Below are 22,144 nucleotides of genomic sequence, written 5' to 3'. Positions count from 1 at the left end.
TAAATATGTGCGCTTAAAGGAATTTAGCCTACATCTTAACATTACTTATTTAAAATAAATAGGATAATTACATTTTGAAATGATCTAAAGATGAAACACCGAAACCTCCATTTTTAATCGATATTATAATAACAATTTATTAATGCGATCGCCACTAATAAAACATAAAAGGCCGTAGTTATTTTTTTAATTTAACCCTTTGTCTTGGTACAGACATCCTCTAAATTCCAAAAAAAATATTTAAAAAACGAATAACGTTTTATGTTTCTTACAATAAATATTATTAAAAATTGACAGGCTTTTATTTTAATATTAACATAGGTGCAAAGTTTTTTTCCCTTTGAATTGATTTTATTTAGTCAATAAGTCATTTTTCCCCTGTATTTCTATATAAGTTTTCTTCATGTTATGCCTTTTACCTCCACCCCGTTTTATTATCTCCTGTTATGATAAATACATAGGGCCATGATGTATTTTTGGGGTTGACCTTAAAAACTACAATCCCATGATTCCATTCGAACTGCAAGTCTGCCCCCCCTCCCACCCTTATGTGCCTTGCGCCCCGTTCTGCTTTGACATCAGCTGTTCTGCTGCCTACACACCTCATCCGCATCTTTCTGGAAGAGACATCCTGGTAGATATGTTCGTCTTATTAATAATCCTGGGGCTCGGGGTGGTGACGCTGTTGGTGATTTTATTCGCTCCACATATACGGTAAGTAGTTATATTCTGGTATGAATCCACATATCGGGCCGATTATGCTTTGGATCATCAGATATTGCTTTAATTGGTACCACATTGCCCATTTGCAAAGATAATATCAACCTTTTAGCTTATTTCTATGGCAGAGTTGTATTCCAGTCGCATTTTTTTTATGGATGCGTTTCTAAGTTTAGTACATAACGAAGGAATGTGGAAATCAATAAAACAAATTGATGGAGCCTTTGAGTATTTGCACGTAAATGATCCGGCGGTCTTCCGTCTGAGCGGCTCTGCCAATCAGGAGGCAGAGCGTGGGAGGGGCTATATTTGCATGCATAACTTCATCGCACTATTGGTTATGAGGCGGTCCTGCACGGTGGCGTGGGTCACGCTTATGCCATGTTTTCCTATAAATAATTAACCCTGCGAGCTTAAATGTTCAGTCCTAATGAGGTTAGGATGGAGGAACATGGACTTAATTAGTGCTTTAAATTAAATTGCTCTGTCTGCATTATCTTACCCAACTGTCTCTGTCTACACAGAAGATATGCAGCAGGAGCTGTTTGCAGATCCACGGCTCGTCTGGATGGGAAGACGGTGCTCATCACTGGGGCCAACTCAGGAATTGGGAAGGAGACTGCCCTGGACCTGGCAATGCGAGGTTGGCATTGCCATCATTGGGAAAAGTAGAAATGCAATATTTTGTCACATAAGAACCACTATTTTATCTTCTGAACTATTATAATTGAATCTCCTTGCACATTAGTCATAGTAAATAGACTGGGTCATTTTAAACCATGTGCATGCTTCAAAGCCCTTTATAGTCCATAACTTTGGATAATATACACTACTATGCATTTCTGATCAGTTTGTACTTTTAGATGATAGGAGAAGGCTTTGTTTAATGAAGACACGTAAGCGACAAGGGCTGTCTTTTCTCACACGTCTTAGCTTCTGCTGCTGGCTCCTTCTGATATGGAGTGACTTTTCTGCCAAAACGTTGTGTACAAAAATGCATGTTGCAAATGCATAAAGCATGTTTCACACAAACAAATCTGATCACTCCCAAATAAACATGTTGCACTCATATAAATCTTATTGTTCCCAAATAAAACCTGTGTTAGAAACTCTCCTCTAATGTCATACACAAAACTTTTTTTTTTAAACTGTCCTTAAATGTTGCACACACACAAAAATTAGTTTTACAAACCGCACTCCAACATTTTTTATTTTGATGATCCACCCGGAAAAAGAACATCCTCCACGATACCTTTAAATCCCTTTTTTTCTCTGTTGAGGCCTTTTAGTTTATCACAAGTCAGAAATGGGGATGGATATTTATTGATGATCTAGAAGCAGCTACAACACCTTTTCCTCCACAGATGTGTTTTTTTTTTTATCTTCACTCATCTCCTACTGTCCGCTACATTTGTGAACAGTATTTCCTATAGCTTCCTTTCAATGATAGTTTTCTTGCCATTGAATAATAGCTCCTGTATTAACAGATTCTCTGGCCTGGGCTGAGGATCCCTGCAGCTCTTTCTAAATTCATGCTTTCTTTGCCTGGTATGTCACTATAGATACACGGACGTGTCTTTGTAGACCAGTTATGTTTGCTAATTTCACGTTTCTTTCCTATTATGTCGGCATATTGGAAACCAGCTGTGTTTCTTATGTAACAGCATGTATTCAAGCCAGGCAGCTAGTTTATACCAGTTAGCTTTATGCCCTGGATTAGATTTTGAACAGCTTGTCATGTTCAGCTGTAGGGAGGGTTGGTGGTCATTGACTAGGCTACCAAATATATATGATTTCAGTTTAAGTTTCGTTTTCCCTAATCCCCTCCCCTTTTAAGGCTGGATAGTAAATCTGATTCCTTTTCTTAAAATTTAGTTCTTATTCTTCTGTTAACATCTCAGGCGCTCGTGTGATTATGGCGTGCCGAGACGTTGAAAAGGGCGAGGAGGCGGCTGCCAGCATACGAGCGGCGTATCCTGAAGCCAAGGTGGAAGTACGAGAGCTCGATTTGGCAGACACCTGCTCCATACGAGCATTTGCACAGAAACTCCTGAGAGGCGAGTGAATCAGTGGGTCTCACAGTTCACAACCAGTTTGAATTTACTGTCATTTACACATGCTTTGTTTCAAACAGAGGTCAACCATCTCCATATACTCATCAACAATGCTGGAGTGATGATGTGCCCGTACACCAAAACCATGGATGGCTTTGAGATGCATATTGGAGTTAACCATTTAGGTAGGTCCTTCTGCCCTAAAAAAGATTTGTAAAAATGTTTTTGTTGGCATCTCAACATCTTTTTAAGGAGAGTTTGTTCGATTTTGAGCAGAGAGCTGTTGAATTTTTCTTTTTTTGATGTTTTCAAACAAAAGCAGCCTTTTCTAAGCAAGCCAAGTATCTTTAAAACATGAAAAAAAAAAAAAACAAGCTGTGATAGTATTTAAATGATTGTATGATGTCTTATTTTTTTTACTGATTATCAAGAAATCCAAATTGGCCAAAATGGAGTTTAGAAATAGGCCAGTAACTCTGATCGATGCATTTCTAGTTATTTTCATTGAATTAAGACATTAACTAGGGATTTAAAAGAATAATGAAATTAAAATTAGTTGTTGATTAATGGTTTATTAGATTAAAATGTGTTCCATCTGTTTTAATGATAACATCAGCTTGAAAGGAATTTCTTTAAGTGTTGTAGTGGTACTGCCATTCACTAGAGGGCGCTGCTGTTCATTCTTTACTATAGGCTTACTGGTATTGCAACAGAAGAAAAACTGTAGCATATTAACGCTTGAGCAGAAACGTGAATCAATCCAGTCTAGTTCGGGATTCTTTATCCTGTTTAATGGTTTACAAAGATGTAAAATTAACTTTAGTCGGTTCTGTTTGTAAATATGAAAAGTTGATAAACTCCTGAAATTATTACCTAAATAGCTCACATTTAGCCATGCTGTGTGGCGGAGCAGCATGACTTTTCTGTTGTGCTAGAAAATTTGGGATTTGATGATAAAAAGATGGAGGGCGTTACAAATGTTTTTCACATGAAAAAGATATGCTAGCAAAAAGCATGTAAGTTTGAAAAAGAGTTTTGTGAGCGAATGCTCTTCATAGCGGCAAGTTTTACCATTCCTCTGAACAACCCATTTAAAAGTACTGCTAATAGCACAAACTCTCTCCCAGCACTAAATATGGGATAATGCTAAACACAGAGCTATATCACTGTTAGCATCCACTTCATTAGATAAGTTAACTGTGCTGAGCTTGGTTTCTTATGATCGCTTATACACCCCACTAGCATGGCTCCTCGCCTCCTAGTGGAGATCTACGGTACTACTGCTCTCTAGAGGTAAACAAGCAAACCAACATGTGCCCGTATCATTCAGGAAGTTATGTTTTGTTATCATTATGATGCAGTATTACGTTGTTTGTGGAGGGTCAGGCAAGGAAGGCAGCCTTTGGTGAATTTACTTGACAGAGTCGGCTTTTGGGAAGTGGATATGGGGCTCACAGACACAGGAAACAAAGACAGGAGTTGAGGTTCATCACTCTGCTAAGCAGAATCATCACTTGTAATCGTGTGGCATGGTAGGGAAGCTAGATTTTTATGACTGTCTGAAATTTCATGATTACGGAGGCTGACTCCTGCGCTCTTTGGTGTCTGAGAACTGAGCCAGAACTGAACCGAGCCCTACCCATGAACTAGTACCAGTTTAGCACAGTTCGGTTGTGTCTTGTACGGTCCGGTTCAGTTTTGCGTGCCATTTACACACAAGTTATCTGGGTTATCATGCTCAGACCGATTTCGCTATGGTTTCAAAAGGGTAGTGTAAAAGGGGCTATAGTCTGACAGTAGATCAGAGCGACAAACCCTGTAATATAGTTTTACATCTTTGCACCTTGGGAATTGCGTTTCATTTATTTTATTGATCTTTTTTTCCCCAACCTAATAGATTCCTGTTTTGTTATTGTGCAAGGAAACTTTTTTTAAGTATATAAATAGTTAAAATATAATAAATAATGTATTTTTAGTCAGCATATTGTAAAAATAATATTTACCCCTCCATTATATGGAAAGGTAATGTTCCTAAAAATAAATGGCTTCTTATCAATTAATTAGTATTAACATCATTCAACTTACGATTAATTTATTAATTAGTAACCTGCATCCCTAATATTAACTTTTTACTTGCCTGAAAGTCTTCCATAATAATTGTTTATTTCTGTCTATGTTTTAAGTTCCAGTTGTCCCTAAGTGTGAGTCTTTCTAATGGTCTGCTACAGTTTTCACACTGTAATACTGTGATCCAGACAGTAGTGCATTATCTTAGTTTAGTCCTTCCTCTGACCTCCACAGCTAAAGAATCAGACATGAGCCCATTGCAGTAACAAATTAGCATATTATTTTGAAAGGTAGTGTCAGTCAACAGGCACAGGAGGTGTGGCTTTCAGCTCCTCCCAGGAGGGATGGGAGCTAAGGGGTTAAATAAATCCTTCTGTCTCCCTTCTTTGAAGAAAATATGCAGACTACACCTATATTTTTGATCTGGATAAAGTGTTCATAGGATTTGTTTTGTAATAATAAATATATTTTTATTAATTAAAAAGGTTTACAGTAATTATGTTTGGATTTAATATTTCTAAAAGTAGTCAAAGTGAAGAATGAAGAGATCAAAGTATTTTTGGATATTTACAAAAACCTAAATCTGAATTTCTTTTCATTCTGACAAAAGTTACTTTTAAACTCAGAAAAATAAAAAAGCGAATAGAACGCTTTTTTTGTCTATTCAAGTTGAATAGTAAGATCCTAAATGCTTTTATTCTATTCATGAGAGCTTTCCAAACACATCTTTTCATCAAAAACTCGTTCATGTCCTCCTCCCAGCCGTTCGTTCCTGTTATGAAGTTATTTTTATTAATCCTGCACAAAATGATGAATAAAACATTTTACAACACGGTCTGTTGTTCCCAGCTGAGCATGTTAGCCCAATTCCTGTGCAGGAAAAGATGTTGACTTGTGAGGCCTAAGACATATAAAATATTTTTTTCTTGCATTGTCAATGGACGATACATGCATTCATTTAATTCATTATTGCATTTAACTGCCATAACACGAAATGCATCCGTTGTCACTCCCTCCATTTGCCGTCTATTTTTAATGTTTTGTTTTATTGAAGACATGTTTTTTATTACTTTTTTAAATTTGGACTTGTGTGGCTTTTGTAATTATTGTTTCATTTTTTATGTGTAAGTGGAAGAAGAGAAAAGCATATCAGATATCAGTTACACTGATATTAAAATTGGCGTCGCTATTAAACACATTTACAGGTTCATATGTAGTATTTAAGTTATTGTAAACATAAAATGGTATGTATGCTTTACTGTCAGTTCAACTCTTTCTAAAATCTATGAGTTAAGTTCATATATTAGTGAACAAATTAAAGGTAAATTTGTCCATAAAAGTTGCTGTAACTGGATTTTTATTTTATTTTTTTTTATCACATTTAAATCATCCAGAGCTGTATGCTCAGAATCAGCAAAGAAGATATGGAAGAGAAGAGTGAGGCCTATTTTTGCCCTGACTAGGTCTTACTAGCACCAGTAGATATGTTATGCACTCCTGGTTTATTCAGCACCACTTTTTTTGTGATTTTTTTTGTCAGTATAAGTGGATTGACTGCAGCATTCTGATGATTTAAATTACATTTTAATGTATTTTAGCACTTAAAGAATAACTGCTTTGATTTTTTTTTTTTTTTACTGAACAAAGGATCTGGTTATTTTCACATCATGATGCCAACACTGCTAAAGGCTCAAAAAAGGAACTTTCCCCTCTTTTTCTTTAAGTGCTGGGGTTTCAAGTTAAAAGAAGCTTTGCTACTTATTCTGACCCTGTTGATTTTTATTAAAGTAAACCCCAACCTCTTGCCTTGAATGGTGAATAGGTAGTTGGCTTTACCTTATAGAATATTAGCATTCAGGTTATGTAGGAACTTCAGCTTGGGTTAATCTAATTCCACCTGTACAAGTGCAGTTGGCTCAGCGGCTGGTCTGAAATGGGCCGTATCCATCTGATGAAGCCCTGCTGGAGGTTCTTAGTCAATTTTGATTAAATTATTGTAAACCTAGTTTTTCTTTTCCACTCTATTTTCCTAGTTCTGCCTTATCCTTTCCCTCATCATAATTTAGCAACAAAGCAGTGCTTCAACATTCAAACCAACGATGGAGATGTGAACTGTTAGGAATCAACACCTGTTGTTGGTATGGGTCTCGTGTTTTGCCAGGTCACTTCCTGCTGACGTACCTCCTGATCGGATTGCTGAGGCGCAGCGCACCGGCCCGCATTGTGGTGGTCTCATCTCTGGCTCACAACTTTGGCTGGATCCGTTTCCATGACCTTCACAGTCAGGGCAGCTACAACAGCGGATTAGCATACTGCCAGAGCAAACTGGCCAATGTGCTCTTTGCCAGAGAACTGGCCCACAGGCTAAAAGGTACACACCACAGTTAACAAAAAACCAAACAACACATGGGAGAGTGGACAGATGATCTGCTGTTAGGAACAGAAAAAAAAGAATGTGGCAATAAATGCAGCAAAAACACTTAAAAGTATAAACATTTGAATAGTAATTAAAAAAAATCTGTTTTAACAAAAAGCCTGGGGGGGCTACAGGTGATTGCCTACTTCTCCTGTATGGGAGGTTAGTTCCTGATGTTTACAGTTGGGTCAGATAGGGAGATAATTCAGAGTCCTTTCTCTGTTATTTAAAAGTCACAGTAAAAAAAAAAAAAAAAAAAGTCAATTGTTTTCATTTAGTGTGGATCAGTTGGAAAAAGTAATGCAACTTGATTATCTTTTAGCACAACTACCAGATCCAAAGCTTATCAAACTTAACGTGAATTTTATTAAAACATAAGAAGATATTAAAAAGCTAAATGTAAGGGGTAGAAGTCAGCCACTTTGAACATTTATGGCTTTTCTTTCTATGGGGAAAATATTTGTAAAGGTAAACATATAATTAATATAAGTTATTGAAATTGTGTAATTTTAGTGCCTATTTATATATTTTCAATTCTCATTAAGGTAGTATAAACAGAGCATGCTCAGGTCTTTGACTATGATTAATATAAAGATCTCTGCTGTGGTCATTTTGCTTTCTTAGGGACCGGTGTGACTGTGAACTCGGTCCATCCCGGCACGGTGAACTCAGACCTGACCAGACACTCGACCCTCATGATGATTCTGTTCACAGTCTTCTCCATGTTCCTGAAAACGCCTCAGGAAGGAGCTCAGACCAGCATTTACTGTGCTGTAGCAGAGGAGCTGCACTCAGTATCTGGGAAACACTTCAGGTAAAAAAGAAAAGGCTAAGAAACAAAGTCGACTAAATCAAAATTTAAAAAGAAAATACCAGTGGGATCGTATTCTGCTGCGTTCTTAATAAATCATTTATAAAGTGAAGCAGATGCACAGAAATGTCCACATAATACCATAAAAGCCTTTTAGTAAAATGTTCACATCTCCTTTATTATTAAAGAATGCAGCTTCTTAATCAGTGTCTGATGAGAAACTAAAGATAGAGAAAATTCTCTGTGCATCAGAACCGCAGCTAAGCTAAAGTCCAGTTTATTTTACATTTAAGAGCTTTTCTTGATATTAATATGGAATTTTAAAACTTGGCATTGAGTCATTAAAAAGCTGTGATTTAAGTTATAATGGGCTCCAGAAATCTCTGTAGATGTTTTAATTTTAAGCCCACCTGATGCAACTGATGAAGCCCTTGACTCATCGCATCAGGCATGTCTAAGGAATTGTGTTCAGGGGGGTGAATCATTTCCATACAGTCTCTAAAAAGGAATCAATGCATAAAATCCTTCTAATAGTAAGGTTTAACTATTTAAACAATAAAATAAAAAAAACTAATTTAAAACATCTAAACAGTTTTTAATTTAGTTAATAAGCCTGACCGAGTCATTTTAAAAATGTAATATAATTAAGATTTGTTTGTTTTTTTCATTAATGAGTCTGCTCTCTCCATCCGGGACCATATTAGTCCTGACTTATACCAGGAAGTGAGAGTAAACAGATATCTTTAAGCATATTGCAGAAATAAACCACCTATTTGGACTTTTGATGTTTGGTACCACTGAGGAAGACATTCAACTGTGGATCATCTGAAAACATAATTTACTGTTTAATAATATAGATGGGAAATAAATACTTTTAGTTGTTTGGATTGGTATAAAACCCTCTACTTGTTGGGTTAATTAGTCGGGCTGTCTTTTCAGGTAGCTAGCTTGAAGGTTAAGGATGAGCTGTGGTAAAAATGTTAAAAACAACATATTTTCTGTTTCAAGCAACAATGGGCAATTATTGATCCAATTATGAGCTTAGTTTGAAATATGTTAAAGTAGCACCGAGTATTTTTTTAGTTGTGCTCCCCATATAGGGCATTTTGAAAATAGTAGTCACAGCTACAACCCTTCTTTTGCTGGCTCCTCCATGTCATCAACCTAAAAAAAAAAATATATATATATATATATATATATATATATATAATTATGTATGAAAAAAGCTCATATGAGGACACAGTGTATATACTGTATATATCCCATGCACCTTTTTCTTCCTTTGGCACATTCTCCTTCTTTGACTAGTTGAGCTGATGTAACAAGTAAATGTATCCACTGTAAGAGGAATAAAATCAATCATCAGACCACCATTAGGGTCATTAGACAGAAAGTTTGGTTTTCCAACCAGAGATGGAAGGGGGAGATGACAGAACCCTCAATTGTCTCATCAACCCTTAGATTACCATCACAGGGGCTTAGAAGAGGATATATTAAGGCAGCAATGTTACTTATTGCTGCTCTAAATTATTTTTTCTATCAGTAAACAGAACTTGGTGTGTATTTAATGCGCTGTGCAGACTTATTTGTTGGGGTACATTTTGAAAAGTAATGTCTTTTTTTTTTTTCATTTTAATTAAGTAAAAGGATGAGCAGTGTTAAAGAAGAAAATGCAAACAGGATTATTGATTACTAATTTAATTTATTAGTCAAACAATGCAGCCACATTCTTAAAATGAAAAAAGTATTTCTGGAAATGATTTTTCATTTGAAATATGGTAACGATTTGCTTCCATACAGCTGCTCTTAGAGGCTCCAAATCAGGACATTATTGGTCTAGCGCCCCTAGTGGCTAAAAGTTCCAGTGCCAGTTGGAAAATCAAACAGAAAGCCATCAAAGTTAGATGATATGGAGCTAATTACAGTTTAACAAAAAAAATTTCCATCTCGCATATAAAAAAGTTTATTCAGAGCTCTCATGTTCTTTTACAAACGTGTAACATTTCAAACTATATTCTCCTCATTAGGCTGAATCCAAATTAAATGACACACATCATCATAAAGAATTAGACTTGGACTTAGACTCAACTTAATTTATCCCTTGGTATTACTCCTTCAGGGAAATTCTGGTTCCAGTAGGTTATATAGAGCACAAAGGGCAGAGTGAAAGCATTAAAGATAAAAATACAACAGACAATATAAAAAGAGTGTGTGTATATATATATACATATATATATATAGTACCAAAGAGAATAAAACAAGAAAGCTAAAATTAGTTTTATCAGATGGATTATTTGTTAAACTAATGTGGTAATCAGAGTTTTAGGATGCACATGAACAGTTTAGATTTTTATGTCAGAATAAAAAGTCCTGTTTGCACCATTCTGCTCAGATCAGTGATCTTCAGGACGTTCTTTACCTATATTTAAGTGGTTTACAAAGACAATGAACAAGGTAACAGAAGCTAGTTTTTAGCTCTTACATAATAACCGGTCCTTTTCTCCTCCTCTGGTTTCAGTGACTGCACCCCCGCCTTCGTTGCTCCCCAGGGAAGGAGCAAGGAGACGGCCAGCAAACTGTGGGACGTCAGCTGTGAGCTTCTTGGCATCGACTGGGATTGAGTCCCCTCTGTACTGCTCGCATTTCTCAGGCTTCCTTGGAGTCCATCGCACTTCTGTTCTCACTCATTTAATTTGTTTCCTTTCGGTTTTTAGCCTTTTCTTTATTGTGTAAAACAATGTGATTTTTTTTTTGTGCATTAAGACGCAATAAGTTTGTTATTTCGGTGCTCTGCTGCAGCTCCTTAAATTTGAACCAGTCAACTTTATCAACAGTTCATATTTTAAGACTATTTTCATAGCATAATGTGAACACAGTAACGCAAAAACTTAAACTTGATCTTTTTCTAATGCCATGACATACAACTAGGTGTCAATGCAGGGTAAAAGACCAGCATTCTTTTATTTAACATTTTATATTGTTAATTTCTTCAGAATTTGCAGTTAAACTATTTAACTATTGTGCCAACTTTCTTAAAAATTTAAAAACTTTGAAGCAGGGAATATATTCTACCATTTATCAGAGCAAGTGTGAGCCATATTTGAGAGCTGAATGACATTAATGTTCTGTCCGTGTGTCTCCAGAGGTTTCCTTTTGTAGTTTACCGGCTGGAAGCACAGCTGTTCAAAGATCTCACCTTTTCTTTCTTAGCATTCCCATGCATAGCTGCCTAGAGTTTACATTCTGTGTTTTATACAAGTCGGACATGCCTTTTACTAAAACAACATTCATAGTAAGAGTTGAATGTTTACATTTTATGTAAATAAACTGAAACATTACAACGAAGGTTTTTCTGTCTTTGCTTTTGTGGCATCTCATGCAGAAAAGTTGGTTCCATACATGCGACGGGTCGCTTTCACATTGCAAAAACATAAAACCCTGATTCCGCAATGCCAAACTCCACTAGTTCTTGAACTTCAGCCAGCCTCTTCGTTTCCTTTCTTTCATTACTGGACAAACTGTTAATCCAGGTGTGTCTGACCTCAGTAACCATGACAACATTAGCCAGAAATACCTGGATTAATAAGTTTGTCCAGTAATGAAAGACAGGAAACAAATAAGCTGGCTGAGATTCAGAAAGAGGTGGAGTTGGGCATATAGTCCATTGCCTTCATTCATCCAGGATCACGCTGCTGGAATAGGAACCTGTGCACGGAGGATTTTTTCCTACCAAGAACCAAGAGCACACATTTTCTTTTTGTGAGCAGGATTTCCTCTACTTGCATTCAAAACTTGTAATGCTCACATTTAATAATTCTGCTTTCTCTCAGATATATTCCCTTCTCCATCAAATCCGTTTCTCCTCTCATATCGAATGCTTTCTGTACAGATATTTCTCCTCTAGTTAACTTCCTTCTTCTCACACGCAAACCTTTCGGCTCTGCTTATTGATTTTTTTCGCTCTTGGACTTGAGTCGGATTGTCGCCTAGCAACCTTTGCTGCTTATAGAACGACAGCAGGAAAAATCTTCCATATTTGTGTTAGTATGACACCTTAGCCATTTGGATAATTTTTGAAAAGTTGTTGAATGGTGAGAGGCTCACAACTCTGAGCACCCAGAAAGCTACAGCAGCCCCTGGTAACAATCTGAAATTTAATCCATGGAAATATAACCCAATGGCAAATTTGGAAATAAATTGGAGTTAAAATATTTTATTTAGTCTTGAGTGTGTGGCATCTTTAAATTCTCCTATGAATTAAAAGACACAAACACCAGAAATATCTTGGTATCGATCATTTTAGTTTTATTTTTACAATTGACAAACATTTCAAAATCATTTATCCCTGCATTTTTTTTAGCAGTTGCTGGATTATATGCATTACAATTTTCCCGAATAATTTTAAAGATATAAAGTGCGGCAGTGATGGGACACAACAGTTAAAGTAATTCAAGGTTAGGGTGGATTTCACTTCTAAAAATGCTTTCATTAGTTCAATAATAATCACAGGAAGATCTGTCATCAGATCTGCTTAGTGCAGCAGAGACACAAGGCAAAGAGGCAACTAAAATGTCCCCATCTAGCCAAGTGCTTGGAAGTCATAGCTGGAAAGGTAGCAGCAGAGATATAGGTTTAAATTCAGATTAATGACTTTGTTTTGGAATTTTTACATCACATTATTAACAGATTTTACAGACAGACCCTGACAGTGTTTCCAGTGAGGACAAAGAAAACACAATGACTTAAAATGAGCAGGAACATTTCTGATCTCATAAAAAAAAGTGGATCCCTTTTTGCATCCCACCTGAAATTTATACGTTCAATTAATAAAACCTTAAATGCCCTGAAATGTTAGAATTAGAGATTTATTTTTTAAGTGGGGTCCTGGTAAGAGGTTATAAGCAGTTAGTACCCTACATCTCCAGATGTGTCNAACTAAGAAAGTTGAGCTATCCCTTTAATGTTGTTTTAGAAACATTTACCTCTACTAATGTTTACATTTTGTGGTGAAAAACAGTGATGTTGAGAGTTGTTCGAGGCGGTGCATCACAATTTATCTTCCTGTTCGAAACAGTGAGTAAAAATCAAAGCATTTATAATCAAAGTCAACATAAAAACAAATAAAAATAAAAAATACTGTTTATATTTTTTACTTTTTACATATGTTTACTTCTACATTAGTTGGTTATTTTGAATGGGGAAAAAAAAAACTACATTCTCTGTTTTAGTGTATGTTTCCAAGAGGAAGATCATGGATGATGCACCACTTCCTGCCTATGTAAACAAAAGTTTAAATACAAACCTGGAAAGAGTTTAAAGGTTTATAAAACATTGTTTTACTACAAGGTTTTGGAGATGAAGATGTTTTAAAATGGTATAATTTGCCCCCAGGTTAACCTTCACCTCCACATCAATCTAAATGGGGAGTGGGATCTGCTACAGGTATATTAACTCCTTATAACCTAATAGCTTCATCAAATACCTGCATTTTCCTTTATAAATGTACTGAAAATTGGTTTAAACATGTTCTGTACAGGTAAACACTGGGATAGAAACGTCAAAAAAAGCAAAGTTGGTTGTTGGGTTTGTAACACTTTTACCAAAAACATTATAATAAAAAGAAAAACAAAGCAGAGACAATAAGGGCAATAAACAGGTAACATTTATCAGAGGAGTCTTTTCCCTTTAGGCTGAGGTAGAAGACAAACACATCAACATAAATTAGTGTGTGTTTTAGTTCGGTACCCTCATAGTGCTTTTTATTTTTTCCTTTTTTATGCTGTAAAGTGGTGACGTCTTTCCAAAACTGCCATAAAGCACAGTGGTGATTCACAGCTTTTGCGAAGGATGGACTTCAGTGAAAGCAGGGTCTATACTAATGACCTCTTAAACTTTGAGTCAGTGTGATGTTTTTGCTAACTCACTAGCAGACGCTTTTGTGAAATAAAACTGGGTTGTTTTAGTTATCTAAAAAAAAGTTGCTACGATTATGTGTGAATTGTCAGTAAATTAAACAAAAGAGACAAAGTCAGAAATCTGTGTCAGTTATGTTGGTGTTAGAAAGGAAAAGGACTGCATAATGTCAACCTGATGCACAGACGGGTTCTCTTTGGGTTGCAGGGAAACTCGGGTTATTTTAAATGAAAGTTCTTCCTGTTTAACACAAATCTACACCATGTTGTCTGTGGAAGCCCAAGTCATCAAGTGGCAATGAGTTCAGCTGATGCAGCGTCAGGGTTTTAAATAGAGTCTTTGCACTTTGTGCAATTTTCATATTTAGCTCCGGGGAAAACTTTCATATTTAGCTCCGGGGAAAACTTGCAGATTAGGACTGTATCAGGTTCTCTGATCACAGTGTACCAATATCTTTGGGTGGATTCTTCACAGCTGTGGTTGGTGGTGGTGGAGAATTGGTTTTAAGGCATAACTGCAGCAGTTTTCCACTTTTTGGAGATAGAAATAAGCAGGTAGGGGGATACTGTTGCTGTGTTTCAAACGCAAAGTGTGCAAATCCTTTATTGTCCAATACTGTGTTAATTCACCTGAACTTCTTCAGAGGCTCCTTTCTCTTCAAGTCCAGTTTTCTGTTGCTACTCGAGCTATGCCCCTTACCTTGCAGTGGGCCGGCTCTGGCGTTGCTGAGGGGACTTGCTATGTTCGGAGAGCCACTGGCGACAGATGTTCTGCATCACAGAGTCCTGTGCTCCTTCAGCTGCTTGCAGGACGTCCTGGACCAATGGGCCCGCCCGGCCAGGGTCAAGCTTTACAGCCAGCAGGTACGCTGGCCTCAGTTTACTGCACAGCAGGTAGGCTTTGATCTGCACACAAAACAAAAAAGAGTCCTGAATGGTTCCATCACAATTGAACAGCTTTTCTGTTGAGTTTTTGAATTTAATATGACTGAATGTGAAGGATAAATCATGGCAGAGTCAGTATCAGTCTACCTTTGTTTCTGTGCTCTTTATCTCCAAGATGAGGGTTTCCAGTTCCTTGGCCTAAACCAAAACATAAAAAGCAATCCGAACATGTCAGTTTGTCCTGAAATGTAAAACATGTCAATGGAATGAGATGGGATATCAGTAGATATTATGGACTTATACTAAAATAATAGTTATTTGTTTTGTATTTTAAACATAAATCATCCTATTCCAATAGGAAAATTGTTTTCTTTTCTTACATTTCAAATTTTGCTTCCTTTATTTCCTGATACTTACATCTGCAGGTCCCTTATCTGCAATAGAGACACAGCTGAGGATGAGGGCGTCGCAGTCATGCCTGGTGGCCGTGCCTGACTCGCAGACGCATTTCAGGAGCTGCTTCACAGCTCCATACTGCCTCTGTCGGACAAGTCTGTGACCTGCTCGGGTGTAGACGGCCTGGGCCTCCAGCTGAAAGTCCTAAGAGAACATAAGAGAAAAAGAAAGGGTGAAACTGAACAAAGATTAAAAAAAACATCAAGTAAAAATTAAGCTACGTCCTCAGCTCTTATAAAACCATACCTGTATGACTCTGTAAGCAATGCCAAACCCTTCTTCAATGTTTTTTCCTCCAAGCATCACCTGCAAAACAACAAGTACAAAACAAGCAATGATTTAATAAACATATTTTTTTCACCTTACAGTAGATGCGTGAATCACATCTGGCTTTACCTTGCAGGCGACCTCAATCTTCATAGGGCTTCCACCAAACAGTGTTGGTGGTGAATTGGAAGACTTAGAGTGCGGTTTGATGGCCGCCGGGGCACCGGAGGACGACGCCGTCTCACAGCGATGCAGGAAACGGGTCACCTCCAGCTGGAGCTCGATTGTATTCATGTGCCTAAACAAAAACAAATTTAAACAGATATATTTATGTTTCAAAACAAAGGGATTTAAAACGTCTGAGGACTGACAGCAGGTACCTGGACACATCACTGGATGACATGGTCTTTCTAAAGGAGGTGACTGATGGTTTTCTCCTTCCTGCACCTCGGCTTTGCTGCTCCTGCAGGTATGTCTTCAGGTGCTCTTTAGCTCTAGCCAACCAGCGCTGAGCAAGAGTTCAGGTAAAAAGTCAGCCACGAGTTTAACTTGAACAAATCTGTCAGCAGAAAATAAAAGAATCTGGAAGTACCTGCTGCTCTCCCAGCTGTATGTACGAGCTTGCTCCAAGAGTGAAGAAGCGAATGCAGGTCATGGCAGCGCGGACGTGGTCCTGTACAGAAAGAAACAGATTTTAACTTCAAAGTTAACAGTGATTGTAGAATCTAGATGTCTTTCTTAGACAGTAGTTAAAAAACAGGAATCTGCCTCTATGTGACAAAGGATAACAAAGAATGTCTTATCTGAATGAATTATACTTAATAAAACAGGATGAAGGTTTTAGTTGACATTTGAATTAGGGCTAAAAGCTATTAATCAACTATTACATAAACAGTAAACTAATTTGGGAAATTGATACGCTAACTGAATTATACAAACTCTAAAATGTGCCATTCACAGAAAAAAAAATATCTTTCAATATGGTCTATTCACAGCTAAAGGGGTGTTATTTTACCTTCACCTAAATACAATTCTGTTATCGAAAATGTAATGAACAAATTAATTAGCAAACTCTATCCGTCCATCCAAGACGCAATGTTGTGAAAACTACATTTAGCTTCTTTTTTTTTAGCTTTTTCCCAGGTCAAACTATTTTTAAATTATGAAAAGATAATTTACTAAAAAGTATCTCTTTTATTCATAAAAAACAACAATTATTAATAGCTGTAAAGGCCTTATATAAGGCCTTCATACCACTTAAAGAGGATTTTCTCTAATGGCAATGACACAGTACAGTATTACTGAGAAGTGGAATAACCAGTTTTGCAAATCCAAATACTGAATGTTATTCATTTTTGCAAACTAAGATTACTAAGAAGACTTTTCAAAATAAGAATTGTCCAACATAACTAAATATCAATGCTTTTGGTGGAAATTATGTTTCTACAAGACAATCTAGTACTTGGTGCAGCAGATGCTGGATAAGTTAGTTATAAGTTGGAGAGGAGGAAACGTAAAGAAGCATAGATATAGGTGTGCTGCTCAGCTAATATTAGAGTTTTTTAACTGAGCTAAAATGGCATTTTTAGCGTAATCAAAAAAAAAGCTATTGTTACACGTGAATACATTAACACTGGGCTTCCAAAAATGACTCAAAAAAGCTACCAGAGTCGATTCATGACCCAAACTATTAGTATACAAACATCTCTATGAAATTAGCTGACCACAGGGGATATAAAACTCTAAACAGCATCAACAACCAAAGTCATTTTGTTAATTCTGGGGTTATGCTTTCATATATTTAAGCACTTTAGGCTAAATTTGTATGCAAATGTTTCTGTAAATGATAAAAAAAAAGAAAAAAATATATCAAAGCAGATCCTACCGTCATGAACTTCTGCAGCTGGTATAAGCAGTGATAGTATCCTTTCCGCTGCAGGAACTGGCATGCAGCAATTAGATAGCGGCTGCACGAGTCTAGGCTGGGGTCCAGTTTTACCATAATGCCTTGCAGCATGCTGAAGTTTCCTCTTTCCAAACAGGGTTGCAGCACCCCCTCTAGAAACACCTCGTCAGGACACTCCTGAGGGTAAAAACAAATAGTTTAACAATAGAACACTGAAGAAATGGAAAACAATCCATAAACAAAGGGTCTTACCTTCCCTAGAAGATAAGTCAGGGCCTCAGTTTCACAGTTATGGCGCATGTAGAAGCTGATGACGGCGAGGTGAGGGCCATATGTCTTCAAATAATAAAGGCACTCTTGGAAGAGGTAGCTGTTCTGAATGGGTACCTCTTGTCGATCTGCAGGAACTACCTCGTTTAGAGCGTCCTCCAGCTCTCGAAGCGACGCCATAATGTCTTCACCATAAGACTGAGGAAGGAGACAAAAGGTTTCCACTTTGATCGAAATCAGTTTAAGAAAGAAGAGCTGAAAGCAGTTGAAACATCAAGTTTACCAAATTCAAACCAAAACTTTGAGTTTATAAAACAGTCGGACAACCTTTTCCAGAAGTTATGTTTTTCATGATTGTTTTGAATTGAGACAGAAACGGATTTCTACAACAATGCGGAAAAATGCTCAGAGCTGATTGAGAACTGAGTAGTATTTTATCACATATCAGTAGTAAACTGTGTTTCTTTTAAGCAATCAATGATTCTAGTTCAATCTGTTTTATTGATCAACCTAAAATTAGCAATAAGAATAGGGAAAATCCTGAAGTCTAAACATGTCAAACGAATGGAGGATGGGTGAAAATACAAAGGTTTCTCTGTTCACCTTGGCGTTGGCGGGCCGTCCAGTTGTCTCAAGGTGATGGACGACCTCCTGCAGCAACGGGGGCCCCAGTTTGAGCTGGTTTCGGTCCACCGGAGCCTTGAGGCAGCGGCCAAACTTCTCCCTCGCTCCTGAAAGGTTCCCAGCCTTCAGAGATGCCAGAGCCCACGCCTGCCATACACCACCAGGATCCAGGCCGCTCTTCGTCGACACCTAGCAATGTAACCAAACAACCAGAGGCATCAGAACCACATAGGCTCTTCACTTTTCACAAAACTTATCCTAAAAGTGAATAACCTAAAAAGCCTGACCTCCACGGCTAGCTGGTAGTGCTCTGCCTCCAGCAGCTGATTGCGCAGACGTGTGACGGCAGCCGTCTCCAGGATGTCGTCCAGAGAGGGAATATATTTGTAATTGGCCGTCACCAAAATCTTGAGCACATCTACTTTACTGATGTAACTGTAAACATGAAGAATGAAGAGGAAGCTAAACATTAAAACAGAGAACCAAGAGACAAACAGTGATGGTGAGGATTTCACATAATTAGGAAATAATCTCTTCTGGTTTTAGGCAGGAATGATGATAGAACTCTAGTGAACTCCAGCTGTCCATCCTGTCATGGCTGATCAACATAGCTTGATAAACTGATCCTAATCACTCTTAGGATCAACAATGAGCCTATCAGTGACTGCTACAATATATATATAAGGATTAAAGAAACAGGAAAGCATGAATCTAACAACTCAGAAATTTAGGAGGAAGCATTCAGGTTGTTTGGATTCTGTAATCCAGCCGTGTGTATCTGTATGATTTTAGTTAAATGTCTGGTCAGTTTGTGGACCTTTCGTTTCCTTTTGGAGGATTTTATGTCCAAATATCCATAAAAAAAAAGCTAGATAGATCTTTATGGCTATAAAAAAACATGTGGTTCCTCTGTAGAAGACATGAAAGATAAGCAGAAGTGCACTTAAATATTAAAGTACAATTTTGTATTTAATAAAATCTAAACTAAAAACATGTACACTTAATTCCTGTCTGAAGGAGTTAGAGGAATCCATAAACTGATATGAGGAGGAGTGTGAAATCTCTGACTGGCTCTGCACTTCCTTTAGGGTTGCTGTGAAGTAGGCAGTGCTAAAGATTAAGTAAAAACTTTACGAATCACATCCTGTCATTAAAGCTACAGTGTGTAATTTTCAGCGACATCTAACGTCCAGACTGCAGACCGCAGCAACATGAACATCTCCCCCCCACCGCTTCTCCTCCTCTTTGTTTACATAGATAATTTTACAGATAGTATTTCATTAGTCTGTGTAGGGTATAGATTTCAGTACCGTCTCAGTTCATCTCTCTCAACTTGCCGTAGTTACTTTCGAGCGTAATGGGCGATCTCGCAATCGCTAGTTTGTTGGCTCTGCGCTGCCGTAGCGCAAANCATGGCTGCGAGACCCGCTCCTATGTAATTATAAATAACGAATTCTAAGGCAACGCAAATATTAAGGTTAAGAGGCTGAGCTCGTAGATGATGATAACATAGTTATGTATAATATATTACATTTCTGACTGTATATCCCTGTAATTATTACACACTGTAGCTTTAAGTGTTGTCTTCTCGTATGCATTTTTTCCTCCAGCGTTTTTATTGTAATTACACTGTCAAAGGTAAAGCACAACAAAATTTACTCTCTGCATTTAACCCATATCCTTGGGGAGCAGTGGGCTGCCATTGTGCGGCATACAGGGAGCAGTGTAGGGTTAAGGGCATTTGCTTGGGGACCCAGAGTGGCAGTCTGAGGGAGTGGGTTTTGAACTCAAAACCTCAGGAGTGCCCTATGTCCTAACCACTAGGCAGCCACTCCCCCAGCTCATACGATGAGTAACAGCTTTGGAAATCATCGGATGTTGGGTTATTTCTCCGAAAGTTCTTCATATCAGACCTTTAGTCACATTCTTCTTCCCCTCTTACCCAACAGCTCATAAAAATCAAATGTTAAAAATGCATAAACTCCATAATAATGCTTTTATTCTGCATCCAACATTGATGCGTTGCCTTATAACATCACAACTTTCTAAAACTTTATTCTCCCTCTCATATCTGAGTGAAACAAACAACCAAACAAATGTAGACTGGCTCAAATAGTGAGCGAAGATCAGGTCCCACCTGTCGCATAAAGCGAGGTTGTGGCTCTGACCGACTTTAACGAACATCAACTTGGCGCTGAAAAGTAGCCGCCGCATGATGTCGGTGAGGAGGCAGGCGTCCACCTCTGGGTTGGTTAGTTTACGGGACAGAGAGCGGCAGTGGTTGATGAGCTGGTGGCCGCAGGCGGCTTGGTCGCTGTGCAGAGACAAAATGGCCACACAGAGGTGTGCGCTGGGAGCCTGGAGATGTAAGCAGAACAGACGTTGAGTTCAAAAAACGGACAAAGTATCTGACACTTTAAATGCTTTAAAGATGACAAACACATCATCAAAAAGGGACCAATGATGGAAAAATCACTTTTATGCACATAGTTGTACTTCCATTTGGAGCTCTGAGTTTTGGTAGTTAGGAAACATTTTGTTGGTACCTGGAAAACAAGCCTGATTATGACATCAAATCAGGATTTCATAATTGGGAGATTTTTTTTTTTTTTACAGTTTTAAAAAACATCTCAACTAGTTTGACTGAGCCTGTGCTGCTGTGGAAAGCCGAGAGGGCAAACATTCCTGCCTATGTTAAGACTTGCAGCAATAATCGCAGTGAAAGGTGCTTCTACGAATCACCGACTTGGGAGGGGAAAACATCTGCCTATGTTGAAAGGTTGGAAATACTGATGCAATTAAAAGCTCGATAAAGAACTTTAAAGATTGTTTTTGGAACCCAATGGGTGTGAATACTTCTGCAAGTCATTTCGACGAACAAGGAAAACTCAGCTGTGCAAATTTGAACCTGCTCATAGTAGAAGCCAGTCCGCAGCAGCTGGTTCTCAGCGGGGTCTGTGCTCAGACTGAACTGTCGGTGGACCACTTCAGGTAGATGCAGCATCCCATCCAGAGCTTCCTGAGAGACGACTGGGCTTCCGATAACTGCATCGAAACACAAAAGTCAGACAGAACTCTGCAAGTGAGCTTTCACAGAACGCTTTCATTTCAAAAACTTACCCTGAGGAAAAACCAACACAACAAAAAAGCACCAACGGTTATCAAATAAACATATAAGGTAGAGAGGGTCAACTTACTTTCAGCAGAATCGGATTCATCCTCAGAACTGCAAAAAAAAAAAAAAAAAAAAAAAAAAAAAGTAAGAATGTTGATTTACAAGCAATCAAACCTGTTCCTCACAGAAGCCCTGATCAGAGGTCAGAGATCTTAATGAGTCTTAGAAAAATGTATCTGTTATCATTTTATTTTTTAAGTTACAGACATCTGGCCCGCCGGGAATGTTTAAGTGTTCTAAATGGGGAGAGCAAATATATCTCTCAGGGCCTTTTATTATCTAGCTATTCTGCCGTAGGTGACTGATAACTTCTGACTCTTCCTGATAACTTCTGACCACTCCTGTTATTCTTTTTGAAGTCTGATAATAAAAGCAGCAGGAAAGAGAGGTTCTGGTAGAGTTGACCACAGACTCTTCAGTGGGTCTCTCCTTTCCTGCAGGAAAGCTAATTGCTTTGTTTGGTTTTCATTTCTAGGACAATACGGGGTTATTATTATTATTAACCCTATCAGTGAGTTTATGTTGCATATATGCTGATTGCTTGCACTTGACAAGCACACTTTGCATATAAAGTTGATAAA

At 37.8% G+C, this 22,144-nt stretch overlaps 2 protein-coding genes across 5 annotated transcripts in view; one reads left to right on the top strand and one right to left on the bottom strand.

Annotated features, from left to right (window-relative positions):
• Nucleotides 1-552: 552 nt before the first annotated feature.
• On the top strand, nucleotides 553-11,478 carry rdh12 (retinol dehydrogenase 12 (all-trans/9-cis/11-cis)). Of its 2 annotated transcripts, none has more exons than XM_015390621.1 (7): nucleotides 553-714; nucleotides 1,245-1,363; nucleotides 2,622-2,777; nucleotides 2,855-2,959; nucleotides 7,003-7,212; nucleotides 7,882-8,071; nucleotides 10,587-11,471. In XM_015390621.1, the coding sequence occupies exons 1-7, from the start codon at nucleotides 641-643 to the stop codon at nucleotides 10,687-10,689; spliced, it is 957 nt and encodes a 318-aa protein (XP_015246107.1). In that variant the 5' UTR covers nucleotides 553-640; the 3' UTR covers nucleotides 10,690-11,471. The 2 variants fall into 2 exon arrangements, with proteins under 2 accessions (XP_015246107.1, XP_015246115.1); XM_015390629.1 differs by having other exon boundaries at nucleotides 556-714; nucleotides 1,248-1,363; nucleotides 10,587-11,478.
• Nucleotides 11,479-13,007: 1,529 nt separating this feature from the next.
• The window catches only part of zfyve26 (zinc finger, FYVE domain containing 26), a 34,387-nt gene continuing 25,250 nt past the window's right edge, over nucleotides 13,008-22,144 (bottom strand). For 2 of the 3 annotated variants that reach the window (XM_015390580.1, XM_015390588.1), the window contains exons 30-43: nucleotides 21,586-21,614; nucleotides 21,297-21,433; nucleotides 20,526-20,746; nucleotides 18,676-18,823; nucleotides 18,368-18,577; nucleotides 17,747-17,962; nucleotides 17,474-17,671; nucleotides 16,181-16,261; nucleotides 15,969-16,096; nucleotides 15,718-15,886; nucleotides 15,568-15,627; nucleotides 15,283-15,465; nucleotides 15,013-15,063; nucleotides 13,008-14,886 (exon numbers count right to left, since the gene is read on the bottom strand). In XM_015390580.1, coding sequence (XP_015246066.1) covers nucleotides 14,677-14,886; nucleotides 15,013-15,063; nucleotides 15,283-15,465; nucleotides 15,568-15,627; nucleotides 15,718-15,886; nucleotides 15,969-16,096; nucleotides 16,181-16,261; nucleotides 17,474-17,671; nucleotides 17,747-17,962; nucleotides 18,368-18,577; nucleotides 18,676-18,823; nucleotides 20,526-20,746; nucleotides 21,297-21,433; nucleotides 21,586-21,614 — 2,041 coding nt within the window. In that variant the 3' untranslated portion in view covers nucleotides 13,008-14,676. The remainder of the gene's footprint in view (nucleotides 14,887-15,012; nucleotides 15,064-15,282; nucleotides 15,466-15,567; nucleotides 15,628-15,717; nucleotides 15,887-15,968; nucleotides 16,097-16,180; nucleotides 16,262-17,473; nucleotides 17,672-17,746; nucleotides 17,963-18,367; nucleotides 18,578-18,675; nucleotides 18,824-20,525; nucleotides 20,747-21,296; nucleotides 21,434-21,585; nucleotides 21,615-22,144) is intronic. The other variant, XM_015390596.1, reaches the window with a different exon arrangement.

The sequence above is a fragment of the Cyprinodon variegatus genome, unplaced genomic scaffold (genome assembly GCF_000732505.1).
Source record: "Cyprinodon variegatus isolate N-32 unplaced genomic scaffold, C_variegatus-1.0 Scaffold21, whole genome shotgun sequence".
NCBI classification, from domain to species: domain Eukaryota; kingdom Metazoa; phylum Chordata; class Actinopteri; order Cyprinodontiformes; family Cyprinodontidae; genus Cyprinodon; species Cyprinodon variegatus.
This window is presented reverse-complemented; position numbering and strand designations above follow the sequence as displayed.

Coding starts and splice junctions, on each gene's coding strand:
- rdh12 (XM_015390621.1), top strand. CDS start 641: ATGTTCGTCTTATTAATAATCCTGGGGCTCGGGGTGGTGACGCTGTTG. Junction 715..1,244: donor TTATTCGCTCCACATATACG/GTAAGTAGTTAT, acceptor CTGTCTACACAG/AAGATATGCAGCAGGAGCTG. Junction 8,072..10,586: donor GTATCTGGGAAACACTTCAG/GTAAAAAAGAAA, acceptor CTCTGGTTTCAG/TGACTGCACCCCCGCCTTCG.